Source organism: Artemia sp. Qi Xiang Cuo, chromosome 14 (assembly GCF_049724085.1).
Source record: "Artemia sp. Qi Xiang Cuo chromosome 14, ASM4972408v1, whole genome shotgun sequence".
Lineage (NCBI taxonomy): Eukaryota > Metazoa > Arthropoda > Branchiopoda > Anostraca > Artemiidae > Artemia > Artemia sp. Qi Xiang Cuo.
The window spans coordinates 45,626,208-45,644,387 of record NC_142807.1 but is presented as its reverse complement, the minus strand read 5'-3'; the positions used below and the strand labels follow the sequence as shown (position 1 = coordinate 45,644,387).

Sequence of the window (18,180 nt, the reverse complement as noted above, 5' to 3'; positions counted from 1 at the left end):
AAAAATTTTTTCTCGGCGCCAACGACTTTATTAGTGTCAACTTTTTAGCATACTTCAACGCTAAAGAATATTTTATATTGCCCACACTCATCAATTGTTACTTGTGTATTATACAGACCACAGCCAAGAAGTGAAGCTAGGTCAAGTCGCAAGATCGCATTGTCACCGCTAATCGTTTCCACAAACTGATACTCTTGACGTTATTCTAATCATATTCTAACATTTATACCACGTTACGTGAGAGTTACCACTCCCTCAGACTTACCTTAACTGGTAAGCAATTTTAACCCTTTACTGTTTTTATTCATTTGATATAAAAATATTCTTATTATCCTTATCTAGTTTTATCCGAATATCTATGTGCCTAGTTAAGACCATTTAATGTTTTGCGATAATGGGCATAAATCATAATGTGGGTCATTGACCTACATAAAATACAGGTTTAAAATATATGTTTAAAAATCTAGCTCCATATTGTATATTATTATATGCCTAGTATAACGTATTTTGTAGGTTCGTGTCATTGTACGCGTCGTTGTATCTGTTAAATATATAGGACACTAATAACTTTATACATCCGAGGGATGTATCGTTTGTGTCCCTCAGATGTAAAGATGCATTACAGTCGTCGCTCCTTACTTTTAGTTAAAAAAAACTTTTTTTTGTTTCACTGTAAAGAAGGAAGCCAGACAAGGTGGTGTGATGTGTCCATATATTTTTAAAACTCTGCTTTCAGACTGTTTGTGAATGTTGTCTCCTACTGTGTCTATTAACAATGCTGGTAATAGTCATATTGCTTACACTAACGCTGTACTATTAGTTATTCATACTAGGTCAGGCCTCGCTAAGAATCTGCACGTACTGTTTAATGCCCTGGACAAAGTTGGACTTTCTCTAAATGCTCCTAAATGTGAGTTTTTTATTGTTTTACTATTTCTAACCCTGTCCCTCCTTTACATGTGGGTACAATGTTACTCGAGTGTGTTTCGAAGATGAAAAGCTCGTCTCTGGCTGCTAGTGTTCTAGATCACTAAATAGAGCAAGGTACAGTCGTCGAGGCTTATGTAAACTTTACCCTAGTTTTTGCTCTTCAAGTATTCAGTTTCTCTCTGGATTCCAGCCTTTAATGCAGATGGAAGACCTTCTTCAGTTAAGGAGAGGTTGTTCGAAATATTATAAATTCGTATTATATTTACCAGGATGATACAGAAACTGCAAGAATATTTCTCGTTTTTGACTCGCCGATCCGCTCGTGCTACTTGACGATATTGCTAAGGATTTGAGGGCTACTACCCTGTAAAAGATCTGTGCCAGTGGTCCCCTCGGTTATTTTTTTCCCGATTTGTAATTCAGTGGACATTGCTATGTTATTTATTCATTTGGACTTCCCTGTTGATTATATTATTTTTTGTTCTTTAAATAGTTTTACAACTATTTTTGTATTATTACGGGTTATATAAAAAACTGATACTTCTCTGTTTTAGCGCCGACTACTCAAGAAGTGAAGTTAGGCTAATCCTAATGAAATATACCTAAGTAAAATAAAAATGTAATAGTGTAGAAACAAATTTGGGCTATATATTTGCGCATTAAGGGGGGGGGGGTAAAATACAGCGGGTCTGCATGCAAAATGTGGCTGGTACAATAGTTCTGCATATTATGAAGTAAGAACTGTTTTTTAACGTCATGCTGTTCAAATACTTTAATCCCCACCCCACTAATGTGCAAGTAAATATTTCCAAAATTATATATATTTCCCAAATATATATATATTTTCTAAATTATATATTTTCCGTCTACTCTGTCACTTTTCTTTGTCTTGTCTCACGCTAGGATGAAAGAAGCTAAACAAAGAAATCGGTTCTACAGTGCCTAAATGGATGAACAGCTTGAGTGGTCGGCTTCATAACAGACAAGTACCATTAAACTTACTCAGGGGAATAGCATATTTCTATTGGGGGAGGGGGCAAGATAGATCCATAGTTGAATAGTAAAGGGGCATAAGCTATTTAAAAGTTTTCTTCCAATTTTAGGGGGCGATTGCTCGCCTCTTACGCCCCCCCCCCCACCCGAAATGACGCCACTGAACCCACTATAGTGCTTTTGATTTAGTTCAACAAGCCAAAGAACTTATAGAATAAAAAGTAATGCAATTAGGCCATATTACTCTTTACTCAGGGAGTGCTAATGTGCCGCCTTATGCTAGTAGCTGCTACGTTTTTCAGTCTTGTGTCTCAGGGGTTCAGTTTTAAAATGAGGCTGAGCATACTGGTGGTAATGTATATTAATTTACCAAGGACAGTAAAAACACAATTTTACTTGTTGAATTGGTTAATTGAAAATTTGCACAACCATATATAGATCTTAAAAAATTAAAAAATGTCGAGAACTCAGTTTTAATAATAAAAAAAAATCTATAAATGTAGCATTAAAGTTTTTGGTAGTAATAGATGACCACTAAAAAAAATAAATAAAAAAAAATAAACGATCGCGGATGAAGTTACACTACTGGGTGAAATACGGCTACTTTTGAAGCCTCTGAAATCACGGTGGTAATGAAAAAAGTATTTATCAAACTGAAAAAATAATTCGAGCGACCATTATAAATGATAAGTAATGTATCACCACACATTTTTTTTAAATAGTTTCTGAGAAAAACTATTCCCATTTCCAGGAAATGGAAAGCGCCCATGCGAAATTCTGAAATGTTTTACGAGAGGATTGTTGTTCTGCCTCATTTACTACTTGGACTGCTTTTGATGACCTGAGAATTTCCATTCCAAAACCAATATGGGGGATTTTATTACTTTTTTCTAATGGTATGTCAGCTAAAAGAAAGGGATATATCGACAAAGTGCGTTTTTTCAAAGTGTTCTGTCAAATTTAAACAGACAAGCATCTCGAAAAGGGTCCCTTCCAACTCAACTACATTCAACTCAATCCTCGTGCATCTCAACCAACATATAATTTAACCCCCATTCAAATCACCCCCCACTTAATTCAGCCTCATGCAGCTCAATCCCCATTTAACTTAACCCTCATTCGAATCAACCCCTAAGAAAATTTTTATCTCACAGTAAACAGCTTGTAGTCTGCAATTTTACCAAATAACACTTTTTCGGGACCTAATTATGGTTATAGATTGATTCCAAACAGTTTCTCTCAATTTAAAAAAGTTCCAAGGTTAGCCAAATGTCTATGTTTGTCAGGTTATCTATTTATTTGTTAGCTGAAACATAACCAATCGATTCGACGTTCAATGCTGTTTCTGAATATATTAATTGCTAGGATTATACTTGTGTTCAAGCCCTTGCCTTCCCAATTCGTGGAAATAGGCCTAGGCTTTGACGATTTCGTTGGTTTATATTAATTTCTTTTGTACTTATTTTCCATCAACAGTTGGTTCATAATTGCAAATAATATCATTCAAAACACAACATACAAGCGACGTTTTGTACATAGCCTAGGGAGCCATTAGGGGAGCTGGGACGGAATTAGGCGGTACCGATTTTTATATTTGGAAAGAGCGTTTGATAGTAAATTGAGTGATATCTTTTTATTTATTCTAGTGAATTGATTGAAATTTTGACGGATTTACTCCCAGATGTCCCAAAACTGAAAAATTAATTAATAAGAAAATGTTCTTTTAGGTAATTCAGCTTGAAGGATATTATGTCTGCATCCTAAGTAGAAATAGTAGCCAATGAATTCCTGTAGGCACAAAAACTTGTCACAAATTACAGTAGAAGAAAGAGACCATATCTTCTGAATATATGAAATGTTTTACATTATCCACATGTAAAATGTTTTCTCTTTTGGACGAAATGAATGGGATTCAGTTGAATGGGGTTGAGCTTAGGAGGGGGGGGGGGTTGAATTGAACAAAGGTTCAGGTAAAGGAGTTGAGTTTAACGAGAGTTGTGCTAAACGCACACACAAAGAAAAGATATTAGGTGGAGTTTTGGGAGACTTATATTTCTGAGGAAGTGGGCCATATCATCAAGTAAAAGTATTTAGATTATATAGGGCAGTTATATCCTCATATTTTAAGGTGAAAGGCAGGTCATCAGAACCCCATTTGACATCAGTCATTAAGATCGTCAAATAATGGTATTACAACAGTCAACCTAAAATATGCTGCCAAGTTTTGCTTAAGTTAATTTAATAGGCTTATAGTGCAGTGGCGTTATTTGTTTAAAACACTAACTGTAGTTAATTTTGAGTCACCTGGCTTATCTTCCAAGTTTTTATGTGGATTTTTCACCGCCTACTATTGTTATGCTGTATCTAAATACAGCATAAAGAACCACAATATCGAGAGAAACCAAAATTATTAGAAAATACAATTTTTCGCAAGAAATAGAACAAGGAAGGTCCAAGTGAAAAACCTCGTTTATCACAGGTTATAGGGTATGCTAAAAGACACTGAGACTCTCATTTCCTTGATGATAAAATTGGAATAAAATTTGTTTATTGTAGCTCCCAGAAAAAGATGAGCTTAGAAATTCTGGAAAACAAAATAAAATGTAACATCGATGTCACCATATTACAAATAAATTTTCTACGAATAATCCAATAAAATTGGGATTTTGTTAACGATTTCTTTGAGTTGGCTGTTTGTACCTTCTGGAATAAAAGAAAGGCCATGCATCCCAAGAAGCGGTCTTTAAATGTTAGTCTTTATAGTTAAAATTAACTAAAAAAAAACTAGTTTTTTTAACTGAAAGTAAGGAACGACATTAAAACTCAAAACGAACAGAAATTATTCCGTATGTGAAAGGGGCTGTCCCCACCTCAACGCCTCGCTCTTTACGCTAAAGTTTTTTATTGTTTTAAAAAATAGAGTTATGAGACTGAGTCAAACTTCGTCGTAACTTACGAATTAACTTACGTAACGAATTTCTATATTCGTATGTTTTTATTACGTATTTTAAGGAGTTCGCTCCCTAGTCAATGCCTCGCTCTTTACGCTAAAGTTCGAATTTTGTTCGAATCACAAGCCCCTGAATCACAAAGGCCGGTTATTTAGAATAGATAGCTCTCATGAAATTATTAAAAAAAAACTTAAGCTTGAAGAGTGAGATTTTGACGAGAGAGAGACCCCTCTCATACACGTAAATACTTTCACTTCATTTCAAGTTTTATTGCTGATACTTATTTCAGTTGAAAAAACTTGTTTTTTTATTTAATTTCTGATCGTTTTTTAAATAATGCTAGGAAATCTGGTGCTCCCTTGATGGAAATGTTCCTTCCCCCAAGGAAATATCCTCCATGGAAAGATCCTCCCCTATAACCCCTAATCCGACCCCGACCCCCCCTAGAAAAAATTCCTCCTGAAAACACCTGTATACTTCCCAATAACCAATGCTATATGTAAACATTGGGCAAAGTTTATAACTTGCAGCCCTACCCCCGGGAACCGTGGGGGATTAAGTCATCCTCAAAGACATATTAATCCGGTTTTCGAATTTGCTGAACAAAATGGCTATCTCAAAATTTTGATTGGGTGACTTCGGCAAAAATGAGCTTGGGAGGGGGCCAAGTTGCCCTCCAATTTTTTTATCACTTAAAAAGAGCACTAGAACTTTTAATTTCTGTTCGAATGAGCCCTATCACGATATTCTAGGACTATTGGATCGATACGATCACCCCTGGGAAAAAAAAACAAACAAAAAAACACGCATCCGTGATCTTTCTTCTGGCAAAAAATGCAAAATTCCACATTTTGCAGATAAGAGCTTGTAACATCTATAGTAGGGTGTAAATTAAGTGTATTCTCTGATATACTTAATCTGATGGTGTGATTTTCATTAGAGTTCAATGACTTTTACGGGTTGTTTCCCCCTTTTTTTAAAAATAAGGCAAATTTTCTCAGGCACGTAACTTTTCTTGAGTAAGACTAACCTTGATGAAACTTATATATTTAAAATGAGCATAAAAATATCCAATTCTTCTGATGTATCTATTGGCATCAAAATTCCGTTTTTTAGAGTTTCGGTTACTATTGAGCTGAGTTGCTCCTTACTTACAGTTCGTTACCACAAACTGTTTGATAGTCTTTAATGTCAGTCTCTAAGCCCTCAAGTGTCATTTTTTATAGTAATAAAATTTTTACATTAGAAAATTTGGTAAAAAGTTCACTCTCAACTCCTTTGCTTTCCTGCTGAATTTTCCTGAAGATTTTCATTTGCACTCTTCAGTAGTTTCGAGTATAAGCAATTTTGTGAATATATCATTTTCTATGCTACGTGCCTTTTTGTTCACATAATACTATTTGCCAACTGCTTAACTCGGTTTAATTTACTCTCTATTGGAATTACGCTAAATACAAAACTAAAGAAGATTATTCAGGAATCTTTATACTTATAGTCTTTAATGTCAGTCTTTATACTCTCAAATGTCAGTTTTTATAGTAATAAAAATTTTACATTAGAAAATATGGTAAAACGTTCACCTTCAACTCCTCATCTAGATGTGTTACCTTTAAACATCTTTGACTGTAAAAACTGTCATCAATTCATAAAGGCTGGGATAAAAAGGGAAGTTAAAATTTCTGCAGATGGGCTATTCCATTCATGCAGAATGCTGTTTGCAAAATGTAAAAGTGTTAACAAGAGGTATAAATTACCATGGGACAGCAAGACAAGTACAATACTAGCCCTCTGACATCAATTTACCCGGTTTCCTGAAGATTTTCATTTGCACTCTTCAGTAGTTTCAAGTATAAGCAATTTTGTGAATGTATCATTTTCTATGCTGCGTGCCTTTTTGTTCATATAATACTATTTGCCAACTGCTTAACTTGGTTTAATTTACTCTCTATTGGAATTACGCTAAACACAAAACTAAAGAAGATTATTCAAGAGTTACTCGTAGTAGATGTCAAATGGTGAAGTTACACTTTCTTACAATAGAACAACTAGCTATACACATTCACAAGAAGGTTGTGGAGCAAGTGCTTACTGTTCAGCCAGAAATCTGGAATTTGTAGACTCAACCAGTTCGTCTGAAAATACATCTTTGTGTAAATAGCTTGTAAACTAGAAATGTGTTGACTGTGGTGATTAAGAAGGCAGGATGCTACTTGATACTATTTTTAGAGGAGAGTGGAAAACTGAATATGCTAAAAATTAAGTAAGAAAAAAGAATGACAGGGGCCTCGACCGAGTCCGCTGAGTTTGAATTGAAAATCAAGTATTTTGCAGTAGGCATCAGTACATGGCTAACTGTAGAAAAAGCCAAGACAGATAGTCCGAGTAATTGAGAGGCAAATGTTTAAATGGCATGGTTAAATGGCGGGAGTAAGTATGACTCTATAATGGGACAAATACTTGTGTGATAGTTTTTGGAAAGGCACACCTGCCTAGAATCTCAGGCAGGTTGACCAAACATTTAAAATTAACATAGGACTGTTAGATTGCCTGGAATGAGAAACAAACAAGGCATGCCCACCTATGGTCTTAGGAATGTAGACCAAGAATTTAAAATTGACACAGAACCATTAATTTGCTTGAAATAACTGGCAAGCAATCGTTTAAAGCCATCTTCATCTTCCAAATAGTACCTATTCATTGTCTAAGCTCGGCCCCGGATTATGAGCAAATTTCAATTTTTCACAAATTTTCAAATTTGTGGGCCACTTGCCCGAGACTCTGGGCAGGTGGGTGCCTCCGAAAATTGTATCAAATTCCTCTCTCACCTTAAAACTTATTTACGGATGCCTAAAGCCATGAATAGTTATACCGTTTCCCTAGCGGTAACCATGCACTACACACACACACACAATACTTTTTTTCATTTTCTCATGGGGTCCCAATCTAGCCAATATAAATTATTCATTGTAAATTATATTGTAAATTATGTGACAAAGGCAATAACATTATCAGTATCAAAACATCCATTTTCCGACTAATTTTATGAGTGAGAAAGGGAATATAGATTGTTTTGAAGAATTGATACTTTGAAAGCAGAAAAAGGTATCTTGAGAATCAAAAACATACGGGAAAACACCCATGATCTATTAATCACGGGATTTCAGTTGAAGGGCTGGGCTATAAATCTCAATTGGACATACAGTTTCACATGTCGCCCTTAAATTGTCGTAACCGAATTAGGACTAGAAAATTGATGCGTAAAGAGACAACCGAGCCACCTCTCCCCGCCCCCCCCCCTGCGACCACTATTTTCTTAAATGGGAACCCTGTATAAAAGATCCCAAGGACAGTAATGTATAATTTCCAAATTTTTATATTTAACCCTTTGTTACTTTTAAATTCTGACAGTAACTATGCATTAAAAATAAATTGGAAATTTTTCCAAAAAACTATAGCCATGAATCAGAATGTTTATAATGCTGTCAAGATTTCACGAAAGTTCTGCTTTCTAGTACCTTACACAAACCTATCTGCCTAACAACAAATCCGTTCTCCTTCAAGCTGGTGCCTGCATAAGCTTGTTTCACAGTCATGCTGCTTTGCTGATACGTGCAGTGCTTTCCCATGTTATAACGGTTCTAGGCGTTTACGGCCTCCCCCGGCGATTACCCCTCCCCGGAAAATACCCCCCGGAAAATACCCTCCGCGTAAAATACCCCCTCCCCCCCGAAAAATAACCCCGCAGAAAATACGCACCCCCTTGGAAAATACCACCCAGTAAATCCCCCCTGGAAAACACCCCCCTCCGTGGAAAATAAGGCTTTCCAAATTTGAGAATTTTATTTGAGTTTTATTTTTTTTAATTTCCGTAGGGGGAAGGAATTTCGGTACTTGTGTATTATGCGCCACTCACTCAAGTCTACGCTGTGTAAAACTCGAGAACAAACCGGTTTCTTCGTTAGTTTTTTTTTTCAGTTTAGCGTCAGACATGACTAAGACAAGTGACAGAATATATAGGAAATATATAATTTGGGCTATATATTTGCACCTAAGGAAGGGGGAGGAGGGGGCAAAGTATTCGGACAGTTTTAAGTCAGAAAACAAATGCTTTCTAGGTATATGGCAACTAAAAAATTACAGAAGAATAGCGAGATATCTGGAATTTTTGTTAACTAAAAAAAAAAAAAAAAAAAAAAAAAAAAAAAAAAAAAAACTCAGTATAAATTAAATGTAATGTTTCATTGTATTATGTGTTTTCCAAGTGAAGTGTTTTTTATTCAATGATTGTTTTTCCAAGTATTAAGTACTATTATTAGGTTAATGTAATGTTTCATTTAAGTGTTTTATGATGATTGCTGATAAAAGTTTGTTTTATTATTGCCTTTCATCTATGTTATTTTACTGTGTTCATTGCCGTATATTTGGCTTTAAAATACACTTATCTATTTATCTATCTAATGATCATAATAATTGTGCCAAACACACTTTGCATGCAGACCCGCTATACTTTACCCCCCCCCCCCTAATGTGCAAATCTGTAGGCCAAATTTATTTCTAAAGTAAGGAAGAAACTAACAAAAAAATCGGTGTGTTCCCGAATTTTACACAGCGTAAGCATGAGTGAGAGGCACATAATACACAAGTACCAAAATTCCTTCCCCCTACGGATATTAAAAAATAAAACTCAAATAAAGTTCTAAAATTTGGAAAGCCTTATTTTCACGGGGGGGGGGGATTTTCCGGGTGTGGGGTGTTTACCGGGGGGGGGTATTTTCCTAGGGAGGGTATTTTCTGGGGGGTATTTTCCGGGGGTGTTTTCCGCGGGGGTATTTTCAGCGAGGGGTATTTTTCGGGAGGTGTTTTCCGGGGGGGGGGGTTAATGGCCGGGGTGATAAACGCCGGCCACAGTTATAACGGCTTTTAAGTTCTCTTTAATGTCTTGCAGGTTTTGCTTTCAGTCATTCAAGGAGTCTTTGAAAAGAAACTTTCTGTTTGCAATTCAAGTAATGCCCGTTCCAATGATTGTAAATGACGATCATGAAGGTAGGGATTTTTCCTTTAGCTTAAGGTTTAAGTTCCCTGTGCAAGTTTGGTTATGTTATCCTAGCTCTCTTACAGTTTTAATGTATCAATGAAAGATGAAAATTCTTCTATCCTTCCATTGCTGAGATTCAGTTTTATCCTTCTACTGACTAAATTTTTAAAATTCAGTGTACATATTTTTTGTATGAAGACCACGTTGAAAATTGCTTGAAAATAAATAAAAAAGGACAATTTTCTAATTTTTAAAGCCAGTTTAGATTCTTCTCTTTGAAAAAGTTCAAGCAGTAACATAATTCTGGCTGGGAAAATGGATAAATCTACAATTAATGAATACAGTGATATAAGTAACTTGTCCTTTTTGTACAAGTTACAGCTCCAAGCCTGTCTTAAAATCGTAGGGTCCAAAAGATATACCTTAAGTAGACACCTTAAAGAAAAAGACTGAATAGGAAAGAAGACTAAGGCTTCTAATGCTGCCTTCAACTTTACAAGATTTAAAAATGCTCGTAATATAGGACAAAAAATGTAAATCTGTTTGAAGTTTAAGCCCAGTAATCATTCCAACCATAATTTCTATGTGTAGGTGAGGTGGCAAGTAAGTTTAAACTTATTTTTGTGCAAAATTTGTCGTCAATGAAAGGATTGGAGGTGGGTTTAAATTTTTTTTATATTAATTTAAAAAAAAATCCACAAAATAAGTTTTTCAAAGAAAAGTAAAGAACTCCATTAAAAAAAAATGAGCAAAAGTAAAATAAAAAAATCTACCAAGCGTGAAACTACCACAAATCAGCATTGATAAATAAATGAAACCCAAAACGAACAGAAATTGCAATAAATAACCGAGTATGAAGATTATATGAAAAATTATATTAAAAAAAATATGAATGTTTTTACTTTTATAACTTTAATAAATCAAATAATATTAACATTTTCATTACTAAATATCAGAATATGTATATTAAACTGACAATGCATATTCATTTGTATTTTTTTCAGTAAAGTGCAAATCATGTTCTGGCCTTGGGAAGGCATAGGGGTTTTGAACCCAACTTATTTTAATTTCTGCTCGTTTTAAGCTTGACGCGGTTATTTATTGTAATTTCTGTTCGTTTTTGGGTTTTATTTATTTATCGATGCTCATTTGTGGTAGTTCCACGCTTGGTAGATTATTTGATTTTATTTTTGCTCATTTTTTGTTTAATGGAGTTTTTGCAATTCTTTGAAAAACTTATTTTGTGGAAAAATTTTTTAATTAATTTATGTTCGTTTTATATTGACATAGTCTTTTCAGAAAAAAATAATACTTTAAATCTTTTCATTTTTTTAATAATTTATAGTTTAGCCTGCTATTTGTATGCTGGAGAAAAATTTCCAGCATGTTTTAACAACATACACCCTCTTAAAAATCTGGACACAAATAGTATTGTTTAATTTAGTTTCATGTCTCTTCTAGTTGACCTGAAATGGAAAACTTGATACCATTCGCAAAAAAGTTTGTTTACTTTCTTTGATACCTTGGATACACTTACGCTATTTTGATTTGGTTAAATTTTATGAGCAAAAGCAACCCCGAAAGTTTGAACAAAATACTCTCAGTCTTTCTTGGGATACTGCTGAGATGCCTTATTGGGAATTAGCATTAAAACAGTGCATTTTGATTTAATCTTATGGCAACATTTAGTTTTTAAACATAAATTCAAATGGGAGGGTGGGAGTGAGAGGGGGATTAGTTTCTCTTCAAATACTGTCGACTATTAAAAAAGGCATCAACCCATTCTATTTTCAATTGAATGAGCCCTTTTCGAAGTTCCTAAGACAACTGCTTCAATACAAACTGCCCTGGTCTAAACAACAACAACAACAAAAAAAAAATACATTATACCCACATCGATCTTTACTATAAAAATGTCAAGCCTTCTTATCACTTTCGACTATTACAAAGGACACTAGGCCTTTCGATTTCCAATCAAATTACCCCTTTTTTAGTTTCTACGACAACATTTTCTATAAACACCTTATATGCCTCCAGGGCAAAAAATAAAACTCTGACCCCAATGGTTGTGAGGGTGACTGTTACTCTCAAAGACCTAATGTCCAGAGCTTTAAACTACGTTAAACAAAATAACTGTATAAAAATTTGGATTGGATGTATTTGGGAAAAGGGTGGGTGTGAGAGGGGCGTTAGTCTTTTTCCAATCACTTTCAAATATTAAAAAAAGCTACTAGCCCTTTCAATTTCCAATCAAATGATCCCCTTTGAAGTGTCTACGACAACGCTTTCAATAAAAACCTTATATGCCCCCAGGGGATAACTTACAACCCTCGCTCTGAGGGCTGGGGGGAGGGTTGTCATCCTCAAAGACCTAATTTCCAGAACTTTCTACTACGTTGAACAAAATGGCTATCTGAAAATTTTGATTGGATGTGCTTGGGGGAATTGTGGGCGAGAGAGAGGGGTTAGTTACCCTCGAATCACTTTCAACTATTAAAAAGGGCACCAGCCCTCTCAATTTCCAATTGACTGAGCCCCTTTTGAAGTTTTACGACAACTCTATCATTAAAAACCTTATATGCCCCCAGGGCATAACTTACAGCCTTTGCCTTGGGGACTCTGGGGGGTTTATCATCCTTAAATACATAATTTCCAGAAGTTTAACTACGGTGAACAAAATGGCTATCTCTAAACTTTGATTGAATGTGTTCGGGGAAATGGTGAGCGTGAGAGGGGGATTAGTTACTCTACACTTATTTCGACGATTAAAAAGGGCAATTTTAATTTCCAATCACATGAGCCGCTTTTGAAATTTTTACAATAACTTTCTATATAAACCTTATATGCCCCCTGGACATAACTTACAGCCCTTGCACTGAGGGCTCTGATGGGGTTATCATCATAAAAGACCTAATTTCAAGATCGTCCGAGTACGTTGAACAGACTGGATATATCAAAATTTTGATTGGATGTGTTTGGGGAAAAGATGGGCGTGAGAGGGGGTTAGTTTCCCTTCAATCACTTTTGACTATTAAAAGGGCACTAGCCCTTTCAGTTTTCAATTGAATGAGCCCTTTTTATGTTTTTACAATATCGCTTTCTATAAAAACCTTACATGCTCCCAGGGCATAACTTACAACCCTTGCCATGAAGGTTGTGGGGGGGATGGGTTGTAATCCTTAAAGACTCAATTTCTAAAACTTTCAGCGACGGTGAATAACATGGCAATTTAAACACGTTGAGTGAATGTGTTTGGGAAATGGTGCAGATAAGAGAGGGTTTAGTTGTCGCAAAATAACTTGACTATTAAACAGGGCACTAGCCCTTTTAATGTCCAATTAAACGATTCCTTTTTGAAGTTTCTACGACAAAGATTTCAATAAAAACCTTATATGCCCCCAGGGCATAACTTATAACCCTTGCCCTGAAGACTGTGGGGGGGGTATGTCCTGCTCAAAGGTATAATTTCCTGAACTTTAAACTAAAAATTTTATTGGCTATCTAAAAATTTTGATTGGATAAGTTTGGGGAAATGATGGGCATGGAAGGGGTGGTAGTTGCCTTCCAATCACTTTTGACTATTAAAAGGATACTGCCCATTTCAACTTCCAATCGAACGAGCCCTTTTTGAAGTTTCTACGACTGACGCGTTCTATAAAAACCTTATATGTCCCCAGGGCATAACTTACAACCCTTGCCCTGTAGGCTGTGGGGGGAGTGTCCTCCTCAAAAACATAATTTCTATCTGGACTGATCAAAATGGCTATCTTAAAATTTTGATTGGATGTGTTTGGGGAAAAGGTGGGTGAGAGAGGGGGGTGGCTAGCTGCCCTGAAATCACTTTTGTCTATTAAAAAGGGAGCTAGAACTTTGAAAATCCAATCGAATGAGCTCTTTTTCAAGTTTCTACGACAAAGATTTCAATAAAAACCTTATATGCCCCCGGGGCATAACTTATAACCCTTGCCCTGAAGACTGTGGGGGGAGTGTCCTGCTCAAAGGTATAATTTCCTGAACTTTAAACTGCTTGGAACAAATTGGATATATCAAAATTTTGACCGGAAGTGTTTGGGGTAATTGGAAATTGGAGTGGCTTGTGCCCTTTTTTTTATAGTCGAAAGTGATTGGAAGGCACTTAACACCCATTCCACGCCCACCATTTCCCGAAACACATCCAACCGAAATTTTGAGATAGCCATTTTGTTCAGCGTAGATGATTTCCAGATAGAAATTATGTTTTTGAGGAGGACACTCTCCAAAGCCTTCAGAGAAAGGGTTGTTATGCCCTGTGGGCATATAAGGTTCTTATAGAAGGCGTTGTCGTAGAAACCTCACAAAAAGGCTCATTCTATTGGAAATTCAAAGGACTAGTGCTCTTTTTAATAGTCGAAAGTGATTGGAGGGCAACTAACCCCCTTCCCACGCCCACCTTTTCCCCAAATACATCCTATCAAAATTTTGAGATAGCCATTTTGTTCAACGTAGTTTTAAGTTCTTAAAATTAGGTCTTTGAGGATGACAACCCCCTCACAGCCCTTAGAACAAGGGTTGTACGTTATGCCCTGGGGGCATATAAAGATTATAGAGAACGCGTTGTCGTAGAAACTTGGGCTTATTCGATTAGAAATTGAAATGGCTAGTGCCCTTTTAAATAGTCGAGGATGTGGATGGGAGCGAGAAGGGGTTTAGTTCTCAAATCACTTTCGACTATTAAAAAGGGCACTAACCCTTTGAATTTCCAAACGAATGAGCCCCTTTTCAAGTTTTTACGAAAAAGATTTCAATAAAAACCTTATATGCCCCCAGGGCATAACTTATAACCCTTGCCCTGAAGACTGTGGGGGGTATATCCTGCTCAAAGGTATAATTTCCTGAACTTTAAACTAAAAATTTTATGGGCTATCTAAAAATTTTGATTGGATATGTTTGGGGAAATGATGGGCATGGAAGGGGTGGTAGTTCCCTCCAATAACTTTTGACTATTAAAAGGACACTACCCATTTCAATTTCCAATCGAATGAGCCCTTTTTGAAGTTTCTACGACGAAGCATTCTATAAAACCTTATATGCCCCCAGGGCATAACTTACAACCCTTGCCATGTAGGCTGTGGGGGAGTGTCCTCCTCAAAACATAATTTCTATCTGGACTGACCAAAATGGCTATCTTAAAATTTTGATTGGATGTGTTTGGGGAAAAGGTGGGTGAGAGAGGGGGGGGGGCTAGTTGCCCTGAAATCACTTTTGCCTATTAAAAAGGGAGCTACACCTTTGAATTTCCAATCGAATGAACCCCTTTTCAAGTTTCTACGACAAAGATTTCAATAAAAACCTTATATGCCCCCCGGGCATAACTTAACCCTTGCCCTGAAGACTGTGGGGGGAGTGTCCTGCTCAAAGGTATAATTTCCTGAACTTTAACTGCATGGAACAAAATGAATATCTCAAAACATTTATCCAATGTGTTTGGGGTAATTGGAGATTGGAGTGGCTTGTGTCCTTTTTCATTTTTCGAAAGTGATCGGAAGGCACTTAACACCCATTCCACGCCCACCATTTCCCAAAACACATCCAATCGAAATTTTGAGATAGCCATTTTGTTCAGCGTAGTTGATTTCCAGATAGAAATTATGTTTTTGAGGAGGAAACTCTCCACAGCCTTCAGGGAAAGGGTTGTTAGTTATGCCCTGTGGGCATATAAGGTTCTTATAGAAGGCGTTGTCGTAGAAACCTCACAAAAAGGCTCATTCGATTGGAAATTCAAAGGACTAGTGCTCTTTTTTCAGTAGTCGAAAGTGATTGGAGGGCAACTAACCCCCTTCTCACGCCCACCTTTTCCCCAAATACATCCTATCAAAATTTTGAGATAGCCATTTTGTTCAACGTAGTTTTAAGTTCTTAAAATTAGGTCTTTGAGGATGACAACCCCCTCACAGCCCTTAGAACAAGGGTTGTACGTTATGCCCTGGGGCATATAAAGTTTTATAGAACGCGTTGTCGTAGAAACTTCAAAAAGGGCTTATTCGATTAGAAATTGAAATGGCTAGTGCCCTTTTAAATCGTCGAGGATGTGTTTGAGGGAATGATGGGCGTGGGGGGGGCTTTTGAGATAGCCATTTTATTCAACTTAGTTTTAAGTTCTTAAAATTAGGTCTTTGAGGATGACAATCCCCTCACAGCCCTTATAACAAGGGTTGTAAGTTATGCCCTGGGGGCATATAAAGTTTTATAGAAAGCGTTGTCGTAGAAACTTCAAAAAGGGCTTATTCGATTAGAAATTGAAATGGCTAGTGCCCTTTTAAATAGTCAAGGATGTGTTTGAGGGAATGATGGGCGTGGGGGGGGGGCTGTTTGCCTTCAAATCACTTTCAACTATTAAAAAGGGCACAAGGCACTCCAATTTCCAATTGAATGAGCCCTTCTCGAAGTTTCTACGACAACTCCTTCGATACGAAGTGCCCGGGTTTGAAGAAAAAAAACATTGTGCCCACATCGTTCTTTACTTAGGCAGCGCTAGCGCGCTGCCTATAATATACAGACATCCTAGCACATAACTGTTAATGACTAAAAATTTACAATGTTATATTTATCCAAAAACTTGACTCTAACTTTTTTAATATGAAAATGTTATAGTGTTCATCGATAAAAAATGGTTTTTTCTTCCTATTTTTCCATTCTTATCACTAGAGAAAATCCTCTTAAATATCAAGATAAAGAGAAAAAAAAGACTACTGTACTATACCTTCGTATTAGTTTGTGTGCTTTAATTCTATTTGTTTATTTTAATGCCACCAATCATTGCACTCCTTTTTAATTAATTACATTATTCCTTAAGAGTTTGTCAGAACGGGAGGCGAAATAACCCTGATTTTTAATAATTTTTGCGATTACCTTTTGTTTTTATTTAAGATTTGGAGCTGCGCACGCAAAACCTGATTCTCTAGCTTATATAAAGTTTAATACTTGTAAAAAAAAGCGAAAAGTTTTGAAGCACAGTATTTTTTTTCAAGCAATCTCTTTGTTTCTTTAAAATAAAGGTAAAAGTTAACCAAGCATTTAATCAAAAAAAAGAAGGCTTATATCAACATTCTATATTCAAACAATACGTAGTTTGGTATAATTTCCAGGGCTTTTTATGAAATGCGGAGGCTGTCTCTGAAAACTAGCAAGTTTGTAATACCAAGCTAATTCACTTTTTGTTCGCTTGACTTCGCAAGCAGGCTTAAGATGTATTTTCCCATGGTTTTATTTTTAATAAAGATAGATTATAGGGACTTTTGAGATTCCCATCTTTTAATTTGAAAAGAACAAGATTTTAGAATTGAAGCTTTGATTTGAAGGCTATAGAACTTTCAGTCTATTCTAATTTGCTATGAAGGGTACATTTAAGAGAAAGTCAATTAATTGAGCTTAGACCAAAAAGGAGATAGAATGATAGATTAATTTCAATAAGCGGCTTTATTATCCTTTCCGATCTTATGTGGCCCGGAAAAGGCATGGTGTGTCAAGGCAACACCATGCTCAATTTTTTACCCAAGAAATGTCATACCCTCTAAAATCGAGTATTTTGAAAGCTAATTTCGGTGTTCAAAAAAACTAATAGTGAAGATGAAAAGGTTACTTTGGGTAACGAAAAGTTTGATCAGGTGGACAACTTCACTGACCTTGGTAGTATTCGAGTAGTATTATTAGTAAAAACGGTGGAAGCAGTGAAGATGTTAAAAGTAGAATAGCCAAGGCTCAGGGTATTTTTTCACAGTTGAAAAAAGTTTGGAAGAATAGGATGATAAGTCCATAAACCAAGATTATAATATTGGAAGCTACAATGATGACAGTGGTCAAATATGGTTCTGAAGCATGGGCGCTCCGAAAAACGGATGAAGATTTGCTAGATGTTTTCCAGAGAAACTGCCTACGGACTGTCCTGGGTACACGGGTGACTGACCGTATTTCAAACAGTAGGCTGTACAAAAAACGCAGTTCTATCTCACTTTCTAGGCTATAATGAGACAAAGATTGAGACGGCTTGGGCACGTTCTGTATAGATTGCCGAAGATTGTCCTTTTGGCGAACCATTAAGGGCTAAACGGAAAGCCGGCCGTCCGTGGTTAAGGTGGGAGGGTGTCATAAAGAAATATTTAAGGGAAATAGGAACTTTCTGTGAGGATGTAAAAAGGGAGGCTTTCAGTAGATAGGGATGGAGGTGGAGCGTGCGTAGCTGTGTTGTCCTCAGGTGGCTTGGTGCTGCGGTGAGTTTTTAGTAGTAGTAGCAGT

The 18,180-nt window shown here is 36.3% G+C and overlaps 1 protein-coding gene across 2 annotated transcripts in view; it reads left to right on the top strand.

The window, feature by feature from the left end:
- Positions 1 to 834: 834 nt before the first annotated feature.
- The window catches only part of LOC148944518 (uncharacterized), a 69,421-nt gene continuing 52,075 nt past the window's right edge, over positions 835 to 18,180 (top strand). The window contains exons 1-2 of one of the 2 annotated variants that reach the window (XM_089100286.1): positions 835 to 910; positions 9,820 to 9,917. In XM_089100286.1, coding sequence (XP_088956412.1) covers positions 909 to 910; positions 9,820 to 9,917 — 100 coding nt within the window. In that variant the 5' untranslated portion in view covers positions 835 to 908. Of the gene's footprint in view, positions 911 to 9,819; positions 9,918 to 18,180 lie in introns of those variants that run through there. The other variant, XM_089100287.1, reaches the window with a different exon arrangement.